Raw genomic sequence first — 18,811 nt, 5'->3', positions numbered from 1 at the left:
GGTCTAAGAATATATTGCTCTAGGCAATTATCGAAGCACATTTGGTTTTTGCAGAACACGGCAAATCTCTTAGACCATTACTTGATAAGTTATCGTATATATTTAAGATTGAAATTTCCATAGCTCGACGAGCCCGTGGGGTAAAATTAGGCAAATGGATTTATGGAATCAGTAATTTCTTTAGCAAAGTTGTTTGTCTTTACATTTTCTACAACTTTACCGGAGAAACCATGTGTCTATCTACTAACATAAAAAGTGGTGTATCGAGCCTATAGCGAACGCGAAATATATAAAATGTTTGCTTGCCGTACTCTCATTTGGGTGGTTAGGGACAAGCGGCACTTATACAAGTTTGTAGTACTCGACCTAAGCTTTAAGATGAAGCACTGATTTCATAAATCCACTTGCCCCATTTTACCCCACAGGCTCGTGAAGCTAAGGAAATTTAAATCTTGAATATACGATAACCTAGCAAGTAATGGTCCAAGAAATTTGCGGTGTTCTGCAAAAACGTGTCTTTTGTGTGCTTCGATAATTGCCTGGAACAATATTTTAACCCAGGGGGTCATTCACCACAATGTATTCTTGTAAAACGCAACTAACAAAAGCTAAATATGAAAAACTAATTTTTAAAGAAGTTTCAAAGAATATGCTCTATCGTACAGCACTCGATAAAGATAGAAATTTTATTTCTTCAGCAAAGTTGCACGTTTTTACATTATTTACAACTTTTCCGAAGAAACTATATCTATATTTCCCAACACAACAAAGTTATTTTTTTTTAATTTAAGGCATAAATAACTTTTGACACTTTTATATTAAAGGGAATATTCATACGAACAAAAGTGCTGAAGACTATGAATGATAAAATGAAAGCAAAAGACACTAGGAAAAAGGTTCCATTTTTCGCCATTTTGGACCACTGTGGATCGGTTTAACGGCTCTCTTGATGAAGCTTTAGCATTGTCTGTTCTCCTTTCTATTCCATTCCGTTTCGTTTCTGCATCTTCTTTCCCTATTGGCTTTCGATGATACGCCACTTACTATCTTCGGCATGATTTTGATTATCTTCCTTGTCGTTTTTAGCCTTTAGGTTTGGTACAACTGCTGCTGGTACTTGCCAGGGTACTGGGAAACTGTGCCAAACTATAACACAGGAACTGCTTAACAACGTTGCCAAAGAAAGATGGTGTTAGATGGTTTGTATGCCGCCGATGGACCAATTAAAGTCCTGTTTAAAATTATTTAGCGATTATCAATTTATCGATCCAACACGTTCAAATGATCTTTCGCGGAATGGGTTATGGGATTACGAAAGTCACCTTATGCTGTATATCTTTGTTAAAAAAGTAAGTTTATTTGTAGGTTCATGTAGAATTAAAAAGGAACATGAATAGTTTCATAGTAATATTTCAATTTTCCTCACGGGTAGATTGTGGAATGGCACTAAAATCCTAAACAGTTTAGTCACATCAATTTAAAAATCGTGACTAATAGTATTCCCTTTCTTGCAGGTTGAAATGATATAAAATAATGGATGCGAGGCTTAATATATTTGTGCTTCTCCTGTTCATGAGCCATACCAGAGCGAACACGGAAACGCCATCTGAACATCTCATACCTCCGGCACCTCAGCAGATCGTTCCAGCACAGGATGTTGTTCAACTTTCATCGAATCAGCAACAAACCCAATTGCCCTCAGATCAGTTACCCGCGGTTTCATCTCCTGTACTAGCACCAGCTCAGTACCCTCCGAGTCAGTACGGACAACCAGTGAATCATTTAAACGGAGGATATCAGTTCCCGCAGCAATACCCTTCCCAATACCCTCCCCAATTCCCACCCCAACTACCACCACAACTGCAGCCACAATATCCAATCCAATCCTCATTTCAACTTCCTGCCTATATTCACCAGCATATTGCATTAGAACTCCAGCCACAAACTGCAGCCAAAACGTCGCTATCTTACAGCCCACATTTTCCAACTAATTTCACTCCTCCATTTCCACCTAAATCCGAGTATCCGTATAATGGATTTCCTCCAGCCAATTCTTTACAATTCCCACCTAAGCCACTATCCTCATATAATTCCTATTTCCCACCAAATTTAACCGCACAAACTCCACCCAAAGTTCTTCCAGCTTACAACTCATTCATACCACCATTACCAGTCACGAACTCATTATATCCAGCGCCATCATTCCAACTTCCACTCCAAATACCTGCTCCCTTTCCACCGAAAATCACCATAAATCAACTTCCATTAAGTTCACCGAGCAACCCTAAGCTAAGTCCTACGTCGACACTTCAGCAAATACCCATTCAAAACACCAATCAATACAACAACTCCCAAGAAACGACCCGAGTCCCGAAAACACTGCAGGCGATTGGTTCGTCAAATCCATTGGTGTTCCATAAAATTACCGATAATCTCCGTCCTGGAGGTGCGACATGGTACTACAAGCAAAATCAACCGCAAAACCGATCACCTCATCCGTTAGCACCCAAGCTGAACTTTCCTGCTCAGCCACCCCAGAACTCTCAGTTAAATCTAGCAAATCATGTTTCATCTCATAACCAGCTACCACAGTCATCTCATCTTGAGCAATTGAATCCACCACCACCTCCACTGCCACCTCCTCCACCCCATCCACCACAGCAGAGTCATCCAAACCAGTTGAATAACCACTTCCCAGTCCAGTCCCACCTACAATCGAACCATCTGCAACAACCAACTCATAACCATCATCAATACGCCCATTCGCCTTCCCACGGGCAGCACAATCTAAACGCCCACCACGTGAAACCACTAACCCCGTTCGAAGTGTTCAACTATCCAGAATTCCAAATCACTCCAATAACGATTCCTTCGCCAGAGTATCCTCACTTTGAAACGCTGCGCAACCAAGTGAGTTTTCTGAAGGCAAAGCACAAGCACTTCTTCGAAAGTCAACCTGGACCGCTGCAGAGTGCTCCACTGAAGCAATCTTTGCCGCACGCTCTCACGGAGCACAGCCAGTGGAACGCGAACGAACACCAGAAAACCGTACCGAGCAACCACAATAACATCCCTCCCCACAAACCCCCCGCTCACAGCCAACGGAGTCCTACGGAGCAAAACAAGCTGGTGCCACCCAAATGGAACCCGGTAAAACAAGAATTTGAACAAGCGAACACACCTCCGGTGGACTACGGTCAGTTCAACTCACAGAAAAATCTTTTTACGGCAAACAATCCCCATGAACAGTTCCACCTGCCGCCGGCGCCCGACTTCAGCCAGTTCAGTCCACAGAAAAACCTCCTAACGGTGCATAACCCTCACGAACAGTTCCATTCGCCGGCTTTTGATTTCAATCAGTTCAACGCCCAGAAGAATCTACTATCGATTCACAGCGACTATGCCGCATTCCCACCAGCAGCGAAGGAATCGGCGGTACTGAGCGATCTGGCTTTTATCAGCAACTGGGAAAAGGCACTGGGAATCATTCACAAGACCGACCACGGTAACGCGGAGAAGGGACAAACCATCCTATCGGCTGGGGATACCGATGATTTCAAGAAGATGGACACCATTCGTGGGGGAACGCAGCAGAATTTGCTGAAATCGCACAGCAAATCAGCAACCATGCAACGGCGTTCGGAGGTGATAGAGGAACGAATCCGAAAGAAGCCATTTAGTGCCCGGAAGAAGAGTAATAAAAAAGAGCAATCGACGACGAAGAAGCAGAAGCAACAGCTGTCAGATGAGAAGCCAACTACGGAACTGGTGGTGACAACTACGGAAGTGATGCAAATTGTGAATGTAACGGAGACGGTGAAGCCGGCGGATGATATAGTGACGGAAAGTAGTCGTCGGCGGAAGAGGGATGTTGAACAGGTTGAAGCTGTTACCATTGTTAGTGAGGGTCAGGCAAACACGACTGCAGTGCCGATAAGTCAGAATGACACCAGTACTGAGGCGCATCCGTTGTTGGAGTCCTCCACTACGGAACAAACAACTGAGCCGATTCAGGTTGCAACCCTTCCACAAGATGCCGAATTGTTACCTCAAGCGGAAGCGCTTGCCGCAAAGGATTCCGCGGAAGAAGAATACTCTGAGTACGAAGATGTACCGCATGCCGAAGCCCTAGTTTACGACGATTTTGACGATGCCTACTATGATGATGATGAGGAATCGTCACAACTGCCAGCGCAAGCCCGTTCCGATTCGTTTTTCTTCGAAGAACGCGACGGTACAACTTCGAGACCTTACGCGGAGGCTCTGGTCGACCCGAGAAACCTACATGGAAAAGCCTTAATACGGTTCCTAGAGGAGGCGATCCGAAACTCGTCGGTATACCTGCCGGTTGAGGCTGACGATCGGAGCTTCGATATCGTAGAACCACCGAAGGATGTCATCAAGTTTCCTTACTATGAAAGAACGGAACAACCGATTAATGTTGATTCCGCATTGCGCTTCGCCGAGAATTTGACTCTCTTCTCCAATGGTCCGTACAATTCGAAAAGTGGAAATCAGTGTAACGAGGTAGATATTGAAATCTCGGAAGAACCAGAGGAGCCGGAGGGCGAGGATGGATTCCAACCTGTGCGACGATTAAGGAGGTTGGGAAATGGCATAGATTGTCTGAAGAATAAGCACTTTGGAAAAGAACCGCTGGATAACCCCCTATTCAAGGAGCAATTCGTGGGCGTTGGCCGGTCGGCTTCGGGTGGATCGTCTGTTCTCCAACCGCAACCCGATCCATCGGTAGCCGTGTTTAGCGATGTAATCCGGTTGATTAAGCAACTTTCGACGGAAGAAAACCGTGAGAAGGCTCGAAGTACCGAGGGGATCGTTTCACCTAGACAGCTAAATCTGCCAGAACCAAAGTCACACTCGCCGAACAATGCCGTGCTGGAGCAGCTACGTCTGGGAAAGCGAAAGACGCTTCCACTAAAGCCGACCAAGAAAGCCGAGGAACCTAAACAGGAGCGCAACGAGACTACCAATAGTGAACAACAGCATCCGCTGAGGATCGTATTTCCCAGGAGATTGAATTTTTCCAAGACCTTCGATGAAGGGAAGAAACCGGCGCTGGTGAAGGTCAACTATGCTAAGCATTTGGAATCTGACGGGATCAAAGTTAAATTGAACCGTACTCGGCTGACCGATCATGACAGCTACAAGGCCAATCTCGCGAGGAAGCTTAATTTTGATAAATTAGACAAGCAAAAGATCCCGATAAGTCAGCGGAGGGAGTCGCGGGTCGATACGTCGTTTTACGAGCCGTATCCAACTCGTCCCACGCGATTCATGAATCCCGGGATTTTCGACATTTCCACTTACTATCCGCGTTTTACGGCCAGAGGACATGACCTAACGGATGAGGTTGATGATGATGATGACGATGACGTTCTCGTCGAAAAAAGAACTCCTGCGAAACAGTTGAATTATGATTTGTTGGAGCGAGAAGCAGATGAAATGTTAAGCAGTGTAAGGACGGGTCGAAAGGAAAAGGCTGTTGGTTCTAAACCAGTTGCATTGCCTCTAACCTCCGGTCAGAACTCCGGTCAAAACTCCGTGAAGAACACGGGTCAGACCTCCGGTCAGAAGAAGGAAGAAGCTAAACCTTACGGGACCAGCTATGCACCGTCCTATAAACAGATCCGTTTGTTGTCATCTCGACTAAAACAGAAGGATGATGGTCAGAAAAAACCTCCATCCCTGGACGAATTGATAAACTTTTACACCAACGAGAAATCCCATGAATTATACTCCGCGGAATCGAGCACCCAGCGAAGGGACGGAAGCTCGAGTGAAAGCAGTTACGTAGTACCAACGGTTCACAATCCTCTGCCGATTTTCGATGTCTCAACTTACTACCCCCGCTATATGGCCCGGGCCAACGAGGAACTAAAGCGATCTCACCACGAATACCTCAAACGTCGCGATACTCAGCTTGTGCTGGATGACCTGGCCGCTCTTCGTGCTCCGAAGGAGTATCCTAACGGGGATCGTAAATCCGATTACAACAGTAATCTGAACAGCCCAACGTCGGCACCGATTCGAGATGATATAGCCGATTTCTTCGAAGATTCTCTGAGTAGCAGTTCCACACCGAACAGTTTGACCAAAGATTCTCATCACACGTTCAAAAAATCAGAACCCTACAATCCGGATCTGCCGGTAACCGATAAAGCGACCTTTGGTCTCGATCAACCACCGACAAAACGGAAACCAGTGAAAAAGGTTCCCCGCAAACGGTTTAAGGCCGGTTCCAAGAGCTTGAAGCGACGCCCGGTCAAGTACCGAAAAGTACCAAAACAGCTCGTTCCCTATATCCCATAAAGTGACAGATGTTTCGCAGTTAGTCATCCAATCCAAGCAATCCTTTTCCTCATTAGAAATTAATTATTTATTGAGCGTCCCGTCCTTCCTGAGGAAGTAGTTATGAGACGTTTGAAACACTGATACGGCGATTAGTTCACTATAGTTAGTTAGGTTTTAAAATTGGGAAAACCATATGTGCGAGTGATTTGAAATACCAATGTATATATAGCAGCTCCCAGGCGAGTTCGTGGTTTAGTAGATAAGTAAGCTAGCTTGTAAATGAATGTATGAATAAAAGTGATTCCCAAATAAAAACAATCAATCATCAATCTGTGTGTTTTTTTTTTTCGTTTTCATTTCCTACTAACCAAGCAGATTGAATTTTCCAAAACAAAACCAAAACGGTATGCTTGAGCAGATGAATCAATTTTCCGCATTACCCGTTGAACCGTGTAATGGTGGTGCATTGGATCGCATCTCCCAACCGGCTCACCTCTCAAGCAAGTTAGATAACAATAAGCTGCCGTAATAATAGGTACTATAATCGTTGCGGATCCAATTATCACCTCGATTTTCCCACCCCGCGGCTCGGTTGGTAAGAAGTATTAAATTCACGCACCAATAACTGTACGATGGCGGCCACGACGGGGACAAAGGCGGCGGCGGAGAAGACAAAGTAGATAATTAAGGTTTGGTAAACAATGCGTGATAAATCACTGTTGAATCGAAGTTGAATAATGAATTCGACAAAATTATTACTATGTTTTTTTGGCACGGCTAACAAATCGAAGTGTCGTACGATTTTCCGATGACGAATCCCTGCCTAGCTTTAGATGCCTTTACTTCCACAGAATAGATCTATCCATAGCAAATCACAACGTATCGTATCGCAAAAAAGCAGCACATTTTGATTATGGGCTTGTAACCGCCTGCGATCGTGATAATCACAGCCTTTGCACAAAAATGATGACCACGTGCAGCAGCACCGCACGGCTGACCGAACCGCGCTGTCGGCCGGTCGGTAACCATGTACTTATATTAAGAATTATGGCGGTGGATGAGCGATATCGAAGAGGAACTCGGCGCGTGAACGGTTTGTTAATGACTTTCAATAATGGTAAAACAAAAAAAGATATTATTTACAACGGTGAAAGTTCAAGGACGGGTCAGCTATTGAGAAAGATCAATTATATTGTGAAGCATAAAAAATTATAATTACTAGGTAAAATAACTAGGTAAATTACTAGGTAAAATCTTTGATGATGGAAGCAAAAAAATTTAAAAATTAAACATGATAAAAATGGCAGAGCAGTTCTTTTATGTAAGAAAATTGTTTTGCATTTATATTTTAATAACGTTCGATAGTGTACACAATTTTAACCTTGGAGATAGAAGATGACAGCTCTTCTGCTCATCTAATGACCCATATCTAGAAATGTCTGTTCTTGAAGAAGTTTCTATACGAACTGAAGTCGGCTTCATCAACAATAAAGTCTGTCGCTGATACAAGGAAGAAAATTGTTTTAAGCAAAGCCCAATTTCGGAAGCAATTTTTGTGCCCAAAACAAGGATTCTCTTTTATAAAAATGTATTCACTGCACTCTTTTCGCCAATCTGAACACAAAGATTATATTTTTATAAACAGGATCTTTATGTTAAACAATAAACCTGCTTTTAAAATGTACAGAAATAATGACGACTCATTTATCCTTAATGCATAGTAACGTCTTTGCATTTTTTTCCAATGTTTTATTTTTTTCTGACGGCTGTTTTTACAATGAACGGAGAGGCCGGTAGGTTTTTGTTTGGAAAAATAGGAAGTGTTTGATGCGATGAAATCTATCAGGGCAATGGTAGGTGGGGTTCGCACCCACGTTCTGTCGGTTGGTATCCGAGTGTTTTACTAACTATACCGCCACCCGCTATACACTTCGGAAAAATCTTGTAAATTACGCAGGAAACGGGCATTACGCAAGGGTGCGCCGCCTACAAGCGTCGTCTATCTCTAATAGCAAGAAAATTTGTAGGGCAGTATCAGGTGGGCTTTTTGGGGGCCTGTGCTACTACGGATCAAATTTTTACTTTCAGACAAATCCTCCAGAAATGTCGAGAGTACACCGTACCCATGCATCATATTTTCGTGGATTTCAGAGCAGCATACGATACAGTTGAACGCGAACAGCAATGACAAATAATGCACAAGCACGGTTTTCCGGACAAACTGACGCGGCTGATCAAAGCTACCCTGGAGCGAGTGATGTGCTACGTGCGCGTTTCGGGGACACTCTCGAGTCCTTTCGAGTCACGCAGAGGGTTGCGGCAAGGAGATGGACTGTCGCGTATGCTATTCAACATTGCTATTGAAAATGTCATCCGGCGAGGGGATTTCGAAACGAGAAGAACGATCTTCAGCAAGAGTAGTCAACTCCAAGCCTCCGCAGACGACCTCTACATCATTACTAGAATCCACGCCAGACTAAAAACGGAGGCTAGGAGGATAGGGTTACAAATCAATGCGTCAAAACCAAAATACATAGTAGGAAGAGGCTACAAAGAAAGCAACGTTTGCCTCACACGAATAGTGAGTATTAACGGCGATGAACTGGAAGTAGTTGATGAATTCGTATATTTGGGATATCTGGTCACCGCCGACAATAATACGAGTAAGTAAATTCAACGACGCCAAGGTGAGTTAAAATAGGTGATCTAGTTTTCACAGTTTGTAGAAGAGAAGTGCGCGGAACGATTGGTTAGCAACCATCGACGTTGTTTATACATTCAACAGTTTCCGCATTGAAAATTTCGGTGGTCGTCAAGAGTAACCCAGCGGGGGTGAAAAACAAATTTGAACATCAGAAAACCTCTCTTGACTAACCTTGAACGACGCATTCAAGCTGGAAATCAAGCCTACTTTTCCTTCCGAAAGACGCTTCGATCAAAAAGCATACGCCGCTGCATAAAGCTAACGGTGTACAAACGCTAATCAGAAACATACGACTTCTTTAAAGGGTGTCCCACATCAGATTGTAGAATCGAATTGTAGAAACGTTGTAGAAAATTACCTAATTGACCGATCCTTTTCAAACCTTCAGACAATAAAATATAACCCATTTGTAAGCTTTTGGCATATTTGTTTCATTCAACTTCAATACCATAACCGTATACTCGCACGTTACGCTTAACTCCACTCAAAAAGTTTTGTACAACTTAGCTGCAGCTTCATCTGTACGGAAATACACTTTTTCTTCGTGTCTTCCTCAGACTTGACCTGCTTGGGATGCTTCCGTAGTGCCTGCTTCATAATAGCCTAGTTTTTTCGATGGGTCTTAGTTCCGGTGCGTTGGAGGCGTTCATGTCCTTGGGTACGAAAGTGACTCCGTTGGCTTCGTACCACTCCAATACATCCTTTGAATATTGGCACGAAGATAGATCCGGCCAGAAAATCGTAGGGCCCTCGTGTTGCTTCGACAGAGAAGGCAGATGCTTCTGTAAATACTCCTTGAGGTGGATCTGCCCGTTTACAGTCCAGGTAGTCACGAACGGCGGACTCCGTTTGCCACATGATGTATTTCTTGGCCAAATCATATATTTCTTGGCAAACTATGTAAGTTTCTGCATCCTTACTTCCTCCTCCTCCGGAACATCAAACTTGTGCTGGACGGCGAAGTATAGTAGCCCCGGAAGCTGCCGGAAGTCCGCCTTGAAGTAAGTCTCATCATTCATGATGAGAGAGTTGAAGATTTTTCAGGTGTTTGCGCAAAATAAATCCGCGACGTTGTTTTTCGGGTGACGCCATTTTTTCCAATTTTCGAAAAACTGACCGCCATAAAAATAGAGTGTAAACAATACACTCTAAACTACTTCTACTCAAATTTTCAAGAGAAAATACCCAATTGGTAATTTTCTACAGCGTTTCTTCCGTGGTGCAATTTGATGTGGGACACCCTGTATTAAAGCAGCGGAGCGTTTGGTGCGAAAAATGTTAGACTGAATACTGGGCAAGTTTCGATCTGCGGCTAAAAATATATTGAGTTTAGTTCGTGGCATTGGGACTCCAACGCAGAATTTCTCGATTCTCGGGTTGGAGTCCCAGTGCCACAAACTAAGCCCAATATATTTTTAGCCGCAGATCGAAACTTGCATAGTGTTCAGTCTAACATTTTTCGCACCAAACGCTCCTCTGCTTTAATCAAAAAAGAGTACGTATGACCGCGAAAAAGTCAGTACCAGAAAAAACACCCTGTATTAATCCGGCATCGTACTTTGAAGCTAACTGGGTAAATAACGCCGTTTACTAGTTATTTAAGACAGAATGACGAAAGAAAAGCCAGTGACTAATAATTTAAGAAGAGATCAATTTTACATCCTTCCTTTAGGATTCTCTATTAATATTGCTGTATCTCATATTCTCCGTTATATAAGTTGAAAAATTCCTCGGCAGAGTTAAATAATTAGATAAACATTATGGAAATTTGTATTGCCACCTAGGTGCTTGTTATTCAGTTTGACCACTCGTCGTTTAATCAATTTGCTCGATTTTGTAAATTATTTTTGAAAAGACTATGATCTCCCGGAATCGCTGTTCCAGGCAGAAAATGTAATGTTTCTATTGATCCATTTAGTGTCATTCATTCTTGAGAAAAAAGAGGCTGCCAGCGCAAGTTGACCATTGATGTTTGAGTGGATTCTGTTCTGTAGTAAAAAGGCAAACAAAAATAATACGAAAAAATGCAAATACCCAGCATGACTAAAAGATAGATAAATCGCGAATTCGAACATTTTCGCAAAATGTACTTCCGTGGACACTTAGTCAGAACCCTAGTCTAACAGACGGTATCGAATTTCCAGCCCGGACGGACCATGCCTACCAGAGCTGAAGAAGTTAAGATAGTATTCGGCGAAAATCTGGCGTGAACAGCTCCGAAAAGTGAAGTACCTTTCGAGCTGACTAAAGCTCTTGTAATCAAAAAAGCACACAAAATCTAATGGTACACCATTCAGATATGTAGGGTGTAGGGTGCGATTAAAGGGGGATAGTACCTTTTCAATTTTTAAAAACCGATTTATTTATTGATTATTTCGAAAGATTAACATTTTGACGATATGTGTTCGAAGTTGTTTGGATGAATTCTAAAAATTGACAAAGTTACAGCTGCTTGTACCGCGCATTTCTGGAGCGATTACCCTAGTGTTCGACATCGGAACGAAAATTGAGGTCCAGGTTCCGGTCCGGCACGAATTTTCTTATTCCGACTTTATTCCGATCCGATTTGGCTCTGTTCCGGTTCCGGAACCTGAACAGAGCCAAATCGGACCGGATTATTAGTCTTTACAGTCGGAATAACGAAGTCCGTGCCGCCTTTTAACCGGAATTGTAATTGTGTGGTACATACATATTGTACCGGGATGTTGAATCTAAACATATACTGTCGATAGTTGTAAGCGGTAGGCACCATACAATTGTCCTAGCGCTATCGAAACATCAGTATTCAGTCTAGATTTGAACCCTTTTGAACATCTTTTTAGATAATTTCATTTTTATAATGAAAAATCATTCGATTTCATATTAAAATGACTTAAACCGAGCTCTTGTAAAAAAATGGTCAGCAATTCACAGAGGGATATTTGAAAAATTGTTAATTTTATCCTAAACAGATTAAAACAGGTCATCAAGAACGTAAATGGTCCTACAAGGTAGTAGTTGAGCGAGAAAGGACATTTGTTTCAACAAATAGTTAACTGTCCGAATACTTTTTTGGCTGCATTTTTAGGCAATTCAAACTATATGTACTCTATCTTCAAAACGGAAAGCTTTTACCCGAATTTTTGTTGTGCATCTAAATATGCTTTAGTTAAATATTGTTTTAAAAATATGTGGTTTCATTCTTTGCAAAAATACTGCGCAAAATTACTAAAAGAAAAATTTATGCGTTGCTGTCCGAATACTTTTTTGGTTGACTGTATATAAAAATGGATTTCTGTCTGTCTGTCTGTCGGTATGGTCCTTATAGAATCGAAAACTACTGAACCGATTGGCGTAAAAATTTGCACGTAAGGGTTTTTGGGGCCGAGGAAGGTTCTTATGATAGTTAGAGACCCCTCCCCCACTAGGGGGGGGGGGTCTCCCATACAAATGAAACACAAATTCCTGCATAACTCGAGAATCAAGCAAATGGAACAAAATTTGGCATGTGGGTGTTTTTGTAGACAAGAATTTTTTCTATGGTGAATTGAGACCCCTCCCTCCTTTAAGAGGGATTATGACCCCTTACTCTTCAAGAGGGGGAGGGGTTCCCATACAAATGAAATACAAATTTCCTCATAACTCGAGAACTAATCAATCAAATGGAACCAAAATTGGCATGGGGGGTTTTTGGAGGCCAGTTTTTTTTCTATGATGAATTAGGACCCCTTACCTTTTTAGGAGGGGGGGGCATACAAATGAAATACAAATTTTCTCATAACTCCAGATCTAATCAAGCAAATGGAATCAAATTTAGCATGTGGGTGTTTATGGAGGCAATTTTTTTCTATGGTGTATTGAGACCCCTCCCCTCTTTAAGAGGAGAATTTGACCCCTCCGCCCTTCAAGAGGAGGGGGCTCCTATACGAATAAAATACAAATGGGGGTTTTTGGAGGCAGAAATTTTTTCTATGATGAACTAGGACCCCTTCCCTTTTTAGGAGGGGGGGGGGGGGTCCTATAGAAATGAAATACAAATTTCCTCATACCTCTAGAACTAATCAAGCAGGAATGGAGGCAGGAATTTTTTTATGATGGTTTGAGACCCCTCACCCCTGTGGTAGGGGGATAAGGACTCTAATACAAATAAAACGGAAATTTTCGCGTAACTCTAAAACTAATCGAACTCGAGGGGGCAGCCCCTCCGCAGAGATCACTTCTATCTAGGTTTATTTATTTTCCTAGATCTACTGACCTCTATTACTTTCCTTCAGTTGGGTCACCCCTGCGAAATGTTACTTTCTATGAAAAGATTTTCCGTGAAATGGTACATCCCGCGTAAGGTTTTTCGCGAAATGGTATTCTGCGAAACTCTATATTCCGCGTTATGCTCAACCGCGAATTGGTGTTCCGCAAAATGGTATTCGGCGAGATGGTTTGTAATGATGGCAAATATTTAAATGCTATCCGCTTTATTTTATCAGGCTAAGCAATGGGGGAGTTGTTTTCTACTTTATTGTGAGGAAAATTTGTATATAAAAACACCCATGAACTCCTCAGAAACTCGAGATTGTGACATAGGTCATCCGAGATTCACGTTTTATGTACAACACAGTTTAATTTGTGGCAATACGAAGTTTGTCGGGGCAGCTAGTATTAGTATAAAATACAATGGTTTGAATGCAAAAAACCCAATTCGAAAAATCAGTGCCCCACCTTCTATGGAGGTAGGAGCACGGCAATAGATACACATAACCTTAATTTTCTATTCCAATTCTATTTCGATGATGATAGAAAAAACAGCAAAAATAATAAACACTGAATGTCTGTGCAACAACAGATATTTTTTTCCAGACACCCGCTCGAAGGGGGTTAATTATGGGAATGGGAATAGAACATTCTTAGCCATTCCAATGCCGGGGTCTATACAATAAATCTTCTATCCTCTGCAGAGCGCGTTAATTCAAACACCATATTAAATCTAACTACAGTGACGTTTAGCAGCAATAGAATGCACCTATAAATGCATAAATAATCGTTGCGTTGAGCAAAATTACAAATCAAATCGCCTCTGCTGTGCTCGTAGGCCGATTACGTTAGTCGCAAATATGTCTAAATTGGCCACGAAAGACAATGCGCCATCAAGCAGCTGTTCCTGAAGTTTCCCGGATAAGTCGAATACCCCTCATTCGTGCACTCCCTGACGAACAGGTGTCCGTTATTGCGTTGATCTAAATAATATGCAATCCTTCCCATTGAGGTCCAGTGTAGTATTTTTCCATGTTTGTGATGATTTATTAACAATAATTTGTATCATCTAAGCCGCCTTTTTATTCGAAAGCTCGAAACGAATGTCCGCGGAATCACTGAACGTTATTAGATTACATGTTCAATAGTAACTAGCTTAGAAGGGTCAATGCCATCTAGTTTCAAATTTAACAAGGTTTAAATTTTGCTTTACTGATATTAAAATTGCGTTCAACATCTCGAGATTTGCATGTCACACCTGTTCTCCAGTTACGGTTTGAAACCGGAACCGGGACTATTCTCGGTTATGAATATGCGCGGTCACAACTGGCTTCAAAATTGACAATTCTCAGCGTCAACTAGGTATTAATTTGTATGGATTAAACTATGGATATGGAATTTCAAATAACATGCCGTGCTTCGGTAATTGTCGTATGACGATATGGATTTAATGGCCACGAATGATCAATTTGTAGGTAAATAAATGGTCAATTCAACAACGGCGCAGAAAAAGTGCAGCTTCTAACGATATAATGATCCCGCTTAATAGAGGCATATGCAGCTCCGTACTATTTTGGAGCCTGTCTGAATTCAGAGTGAAAAACCTCCCTTGGCACCCGAAAATATAAATTTTCAGCAATTTTAGTGAAATCGAAAGCTGAATCGAAGTGAGATGAATTGGATAAATGCTTTCAGCGAACGTCAGGAAATTATCGATCACCGATTGTGTCTTGCTATGCAGAGGAGAGATGCAAGCAGATGAAAATTAATTAAAATTGTAAAGCGAAAAGTATGTAGTCAAAAATAAACACCATTCAGTGTATAGACCTTTTTAGATTATGTTAGCACACCGTGCAGCTTAGCCAAGCGCAAACCAATGATTGAACACACGATGCGTCTTTTTGCATCATTACAATTCAAGGAGGATGCGAGGTGATTGAAATGGATGCAACTACAAATAACTTTATTTATAGCAACCACAGACAGGTACCTCATTTTTACTGATTAGATATTTACATTTTAATATATGGCAGTATATATTGGAAAAATTGAATATTTCCGACGATGTTACAGATACCGTACTGCACAAATAGTGTACTGCCTAAAACCATAGAGTTTGAACCAACTTGCTTGGAAAAATTGAAAATAAGGAGGAACAAATTGAGGGGGTTAATTTCAGTGTAGTGGTTAGCATTCACGCCTCTGACACCGAGGACGCGTGTCCAAGTTCCAACCCCACGGAAGTCACGAATGACCTTAGTGACTAACATAATTAAGAGAGATAAAGCGAGATCGAGAGAGAAAGTGGAATCGAGAGAGAGAAGTTCAGAGATAACTTTTTAAAATATAATCAAACATTTTTTGATCAATGATACATTTCTGAATCAACAGGGGAAGAAGGAACAAGGACAACAGTACTACTCATCTGAATCGTTTGTTTGAGAAACCCCACAAACGCCATTTTTATGAAAATTGACTTTTTAACAGTTTTCGAATCCTTGAGGACATCTACACCTTCCCTCAAAATTCCAAAAAAAGTTCCACGAACCCCTTTTAATTGGGGTGGGGTTGCAAATATCCGTTTGTTTGAGAAACCCCAAATATCCATGTTTCCGATAATCACCTAGGGCGGCGCTGCGATAGGTACAAAATTATCATTCAATATTTACGTGCAATGTTGTAAACAGTATTCGCAACACAATGCAGTAGTATAAAAATGTCTTCGGAATCAAGAAACTACGAGTTGGACACAGTCAAAAAGAAGAAACATAGTGTTCGGCGGACTACACAATACAAGGTAAAAGTTATTAAAAGTAAAAGAGCGGCGTACAAAATCGAAAAAAAAGAATGTTTTAGCTGAAAAAGTGAGAGCTGATTGCAACACGGTTGTTATACAAGATTTAAAATGTTTATTTTTTGGTTATAATATTTTTAATTACTACTAGCAAAGTATCAAGGTATTCTATTCGTTGTGAATTCGTGTTACTCTGGTCCATTTATGCAATTCAAAAACCGCCGTTATTCCATTTACCTTTTATTTTTTAATAGGTAAATGCAAACCATGATAAAAATTTCGATTAAAAAAGTACAAAACTTTTTCTAAAACCTGTATTATTCTACTTAAAAATTTTAATAAATTATATTTAGCGTCCCTCCCCTCTTCTTCTTCTTAGCAATACGTACTAAATTAACTTCCCCAGTGATATATGGTAGCAAATTATACACTATGAACATGTAAGGATCACAAATTTGAACAAAAACGGCCTAAAACTACTTAAGTGCACTGTCAATTTCTCGTTTGTTTGAGAAACCCTAAATATCCGTCAACTTTAAAGTCTTGTAATTTTTGCTAGAATCGTTATTTTGATCAAAAGATAAGTCTACATAATGTATTTTAGATACTATCATAGAGCCTCATACCAAAAAATATAAGGATTGGTTCAAAATTTTGAGAAAATCAGTTTTTTGTTGTTTTCCAACAATAGTGTCGACTGGACTTGTGGGGTTTCTCAAACAAACGATTCATCTGTTCCAAGGGGTCGGTCACTCGGCACACCCGTTTTTATGTTATCCGTGCCGAATTGTACCAAACATTACTGAACTGTGCCGATATTGTGCCGTTACTGGGCCGTAATTTACGAAATAGAGTACCAACCAGTAGAGCGACGACATGTCACTTTAAACATCTAGAAGGTACCAACAAAAGGGTGAATGTACAAACGTAAACAAATCAAGTGAGGGCTAATTGTTTCCTAGCCTAAAATTTACTTGAAAACTGTGGCTATTTACCAAAGACATTTTGGCAACTAAAAAGCAAGAAATTACTTGTCATTTTTTATTGTAAAGGTAATCGAATCAGATATTTCGTACGAAAAATCAACATTTCAATTCAATTGCATGTGAAACTGCGCCTGAAATTCCTGTATCCTCACATCCTCACTCTGTTTTTAGGCACTCCATTGCGTAATTGTGTTGGAGATGTGCCAGTGTGTGCCGTAAACTGTACCGAAGTATGCCGAAAATGTGCCGAATTGTGCCGCGGCACAATGTGCTGAGTTTTCGACCCCTTGACCCCTTGTTCCTATATTTTTATATTCACTCAAGTCGCTTTTTACGCGAAGGATACGTGTAAATCAAAATCGCGTAAATTTCGAAAATCGCGTAAAAAACCGCGTAAATACCAAAATTCGCGTAAAAATAGTCGCGCAAAAAAACAAACCGCGTAAGAAGCGACTTCAGTGTAATTACAATAAATAACGTTGGGAGTCAATTGGTAGTAAAACTTAGTTAGATACTACGGGTCCGATAGGAGACCCCGAACTAATCAAAGTGCAAAATCCCATGCAACACAGTTCCACGGTTCAATTTTTGACGTAGAACTGACGTAGTCTTCCGGCAGGGCGTCAAACCAAAATTCGGATTTAAGCCAGCGTCGCGAAAGAATGAAATATTTTGAACGCTAATCGCTCTTCCAATTTAAGGAGACGTAAACGACAAAAATTTTTAAAAAATTCATTTTTTTTATTTCAGATTTTGATTCTACAGTCTTCTCCGCTTATTTTGATACTAATTTTATAATTCATCTGACCACGGGAAGTGGTCAAAAAAACGATCATACACATAAGCGTTCCAGTGCGGTGTGGAACAACTTCGTCGGAATAAAACACCGCTCCTGAAAAACCACGATCTTCAAATTTTATGTGCCTTTTTGTCATAAACTACACAACGAATTGGAACAAACCTTTTTTTGTTTTGTTGGTAGTAACTTGACAAAGACTTTATAACCTTTGAGCTTTGTAAACGAAATACAGCTTGAGAAAAACGAAAAATAAGAAGAAAAGATGACTGAACAAATCAAATTTAGTCTTATTTTGCTTTTTCTTTTCTTATGCTTTCTTTTTAGAAATTGGAAGTTTAAATTAAACTGAACTTGAAATTAGGCTTCAAACTGAACTTCAAATGGAATAGGAAATTAGACACGAAAGTTTACTGGAAATCAAGCACGAAATCTACACCTATAAAATGGATTTCTGTCTGTCTCTATGTTCCTTATAAAATCGAAAACTACAGAACCGATCGGCGTGAAAATTTGCATGTAGGGGTTTTTGGGGCCAAGGAAGGTTCTCTCGATGTCAAAAGACCCCTCCCCCCAATAAGAGGGCGGGCTCCCATACAAATCTATGCCTATAAAAATGGATTTATGTCTGCCCTATGTTTCTTATAGAATCGAAAACTACTGAACCGATCGGAGTGAAAATTTGCATGTAGGGGTTTTTGGTGCCAGGGAGGTTCTTATGATGGTTAGAGATCCCTCTCCCCACTAAGAGGGGGGGCTCCCAAACTATACCGATACCTATACCTATACCTATAAAAATGGATTTCTGTCTGTCTGCCCGAATGTTCCTTATAGAATCGAAAACTACTGAACCGATCGGCGTGAAAATTTGCATATAGGGGTTTTTGGGGCCAGGGAAGGTTCTTATGATTGTTAGAGACCCCTCCCCCTACTAAGAGGGGGGGGGGGCTCCCATACAAATGAAACACAAATTTCTGCTTAACTCGAGAACT

General features: G+C 41.1%; 1 protein-coding gene across 1 annotated transcript; it reads left to right on the top strand.

The window, feature by feature from the left end:
* The first annotated feature begins 1,533 nt into the window (after positions 1–1,533).
* On the top strand, positions 1,534–6,545 carry LOC128736620 (uncharacterized). The gene has a single exon (XM_053831107.1). The coding sequence runs from the start codon at positions 1,534–1,536 to the stop codon at positions 6,328–6,330; it is 4,797 nt and encodes a 1,598-aa protein (XP_053687082.1). The 3' UTR covers positions 6,331–6,545.
* Positions 6,546–18,811: the final 12,266 nt, after the last annotated feature.

Source organism: Sabethes cyaneus, chromosome 2, assembly GCF_943734655.1.
Source record: "Sabethes cyaneus chromosome 2, idSabCyanKW18_F2, whole genome shotgun sequence".
Classification (NCBI taxonomy): domain Eukaryota; kingdom Metazoa; phylum Arthropoda; class Insecta; order Diptera; family Culicidae; genus Sabethes; species Sabethes cyaneus.
Note: the sequence above shows the minus strand (reverse complement) of the source record. Positions and strands in the feature narration are given on the sequence as shown.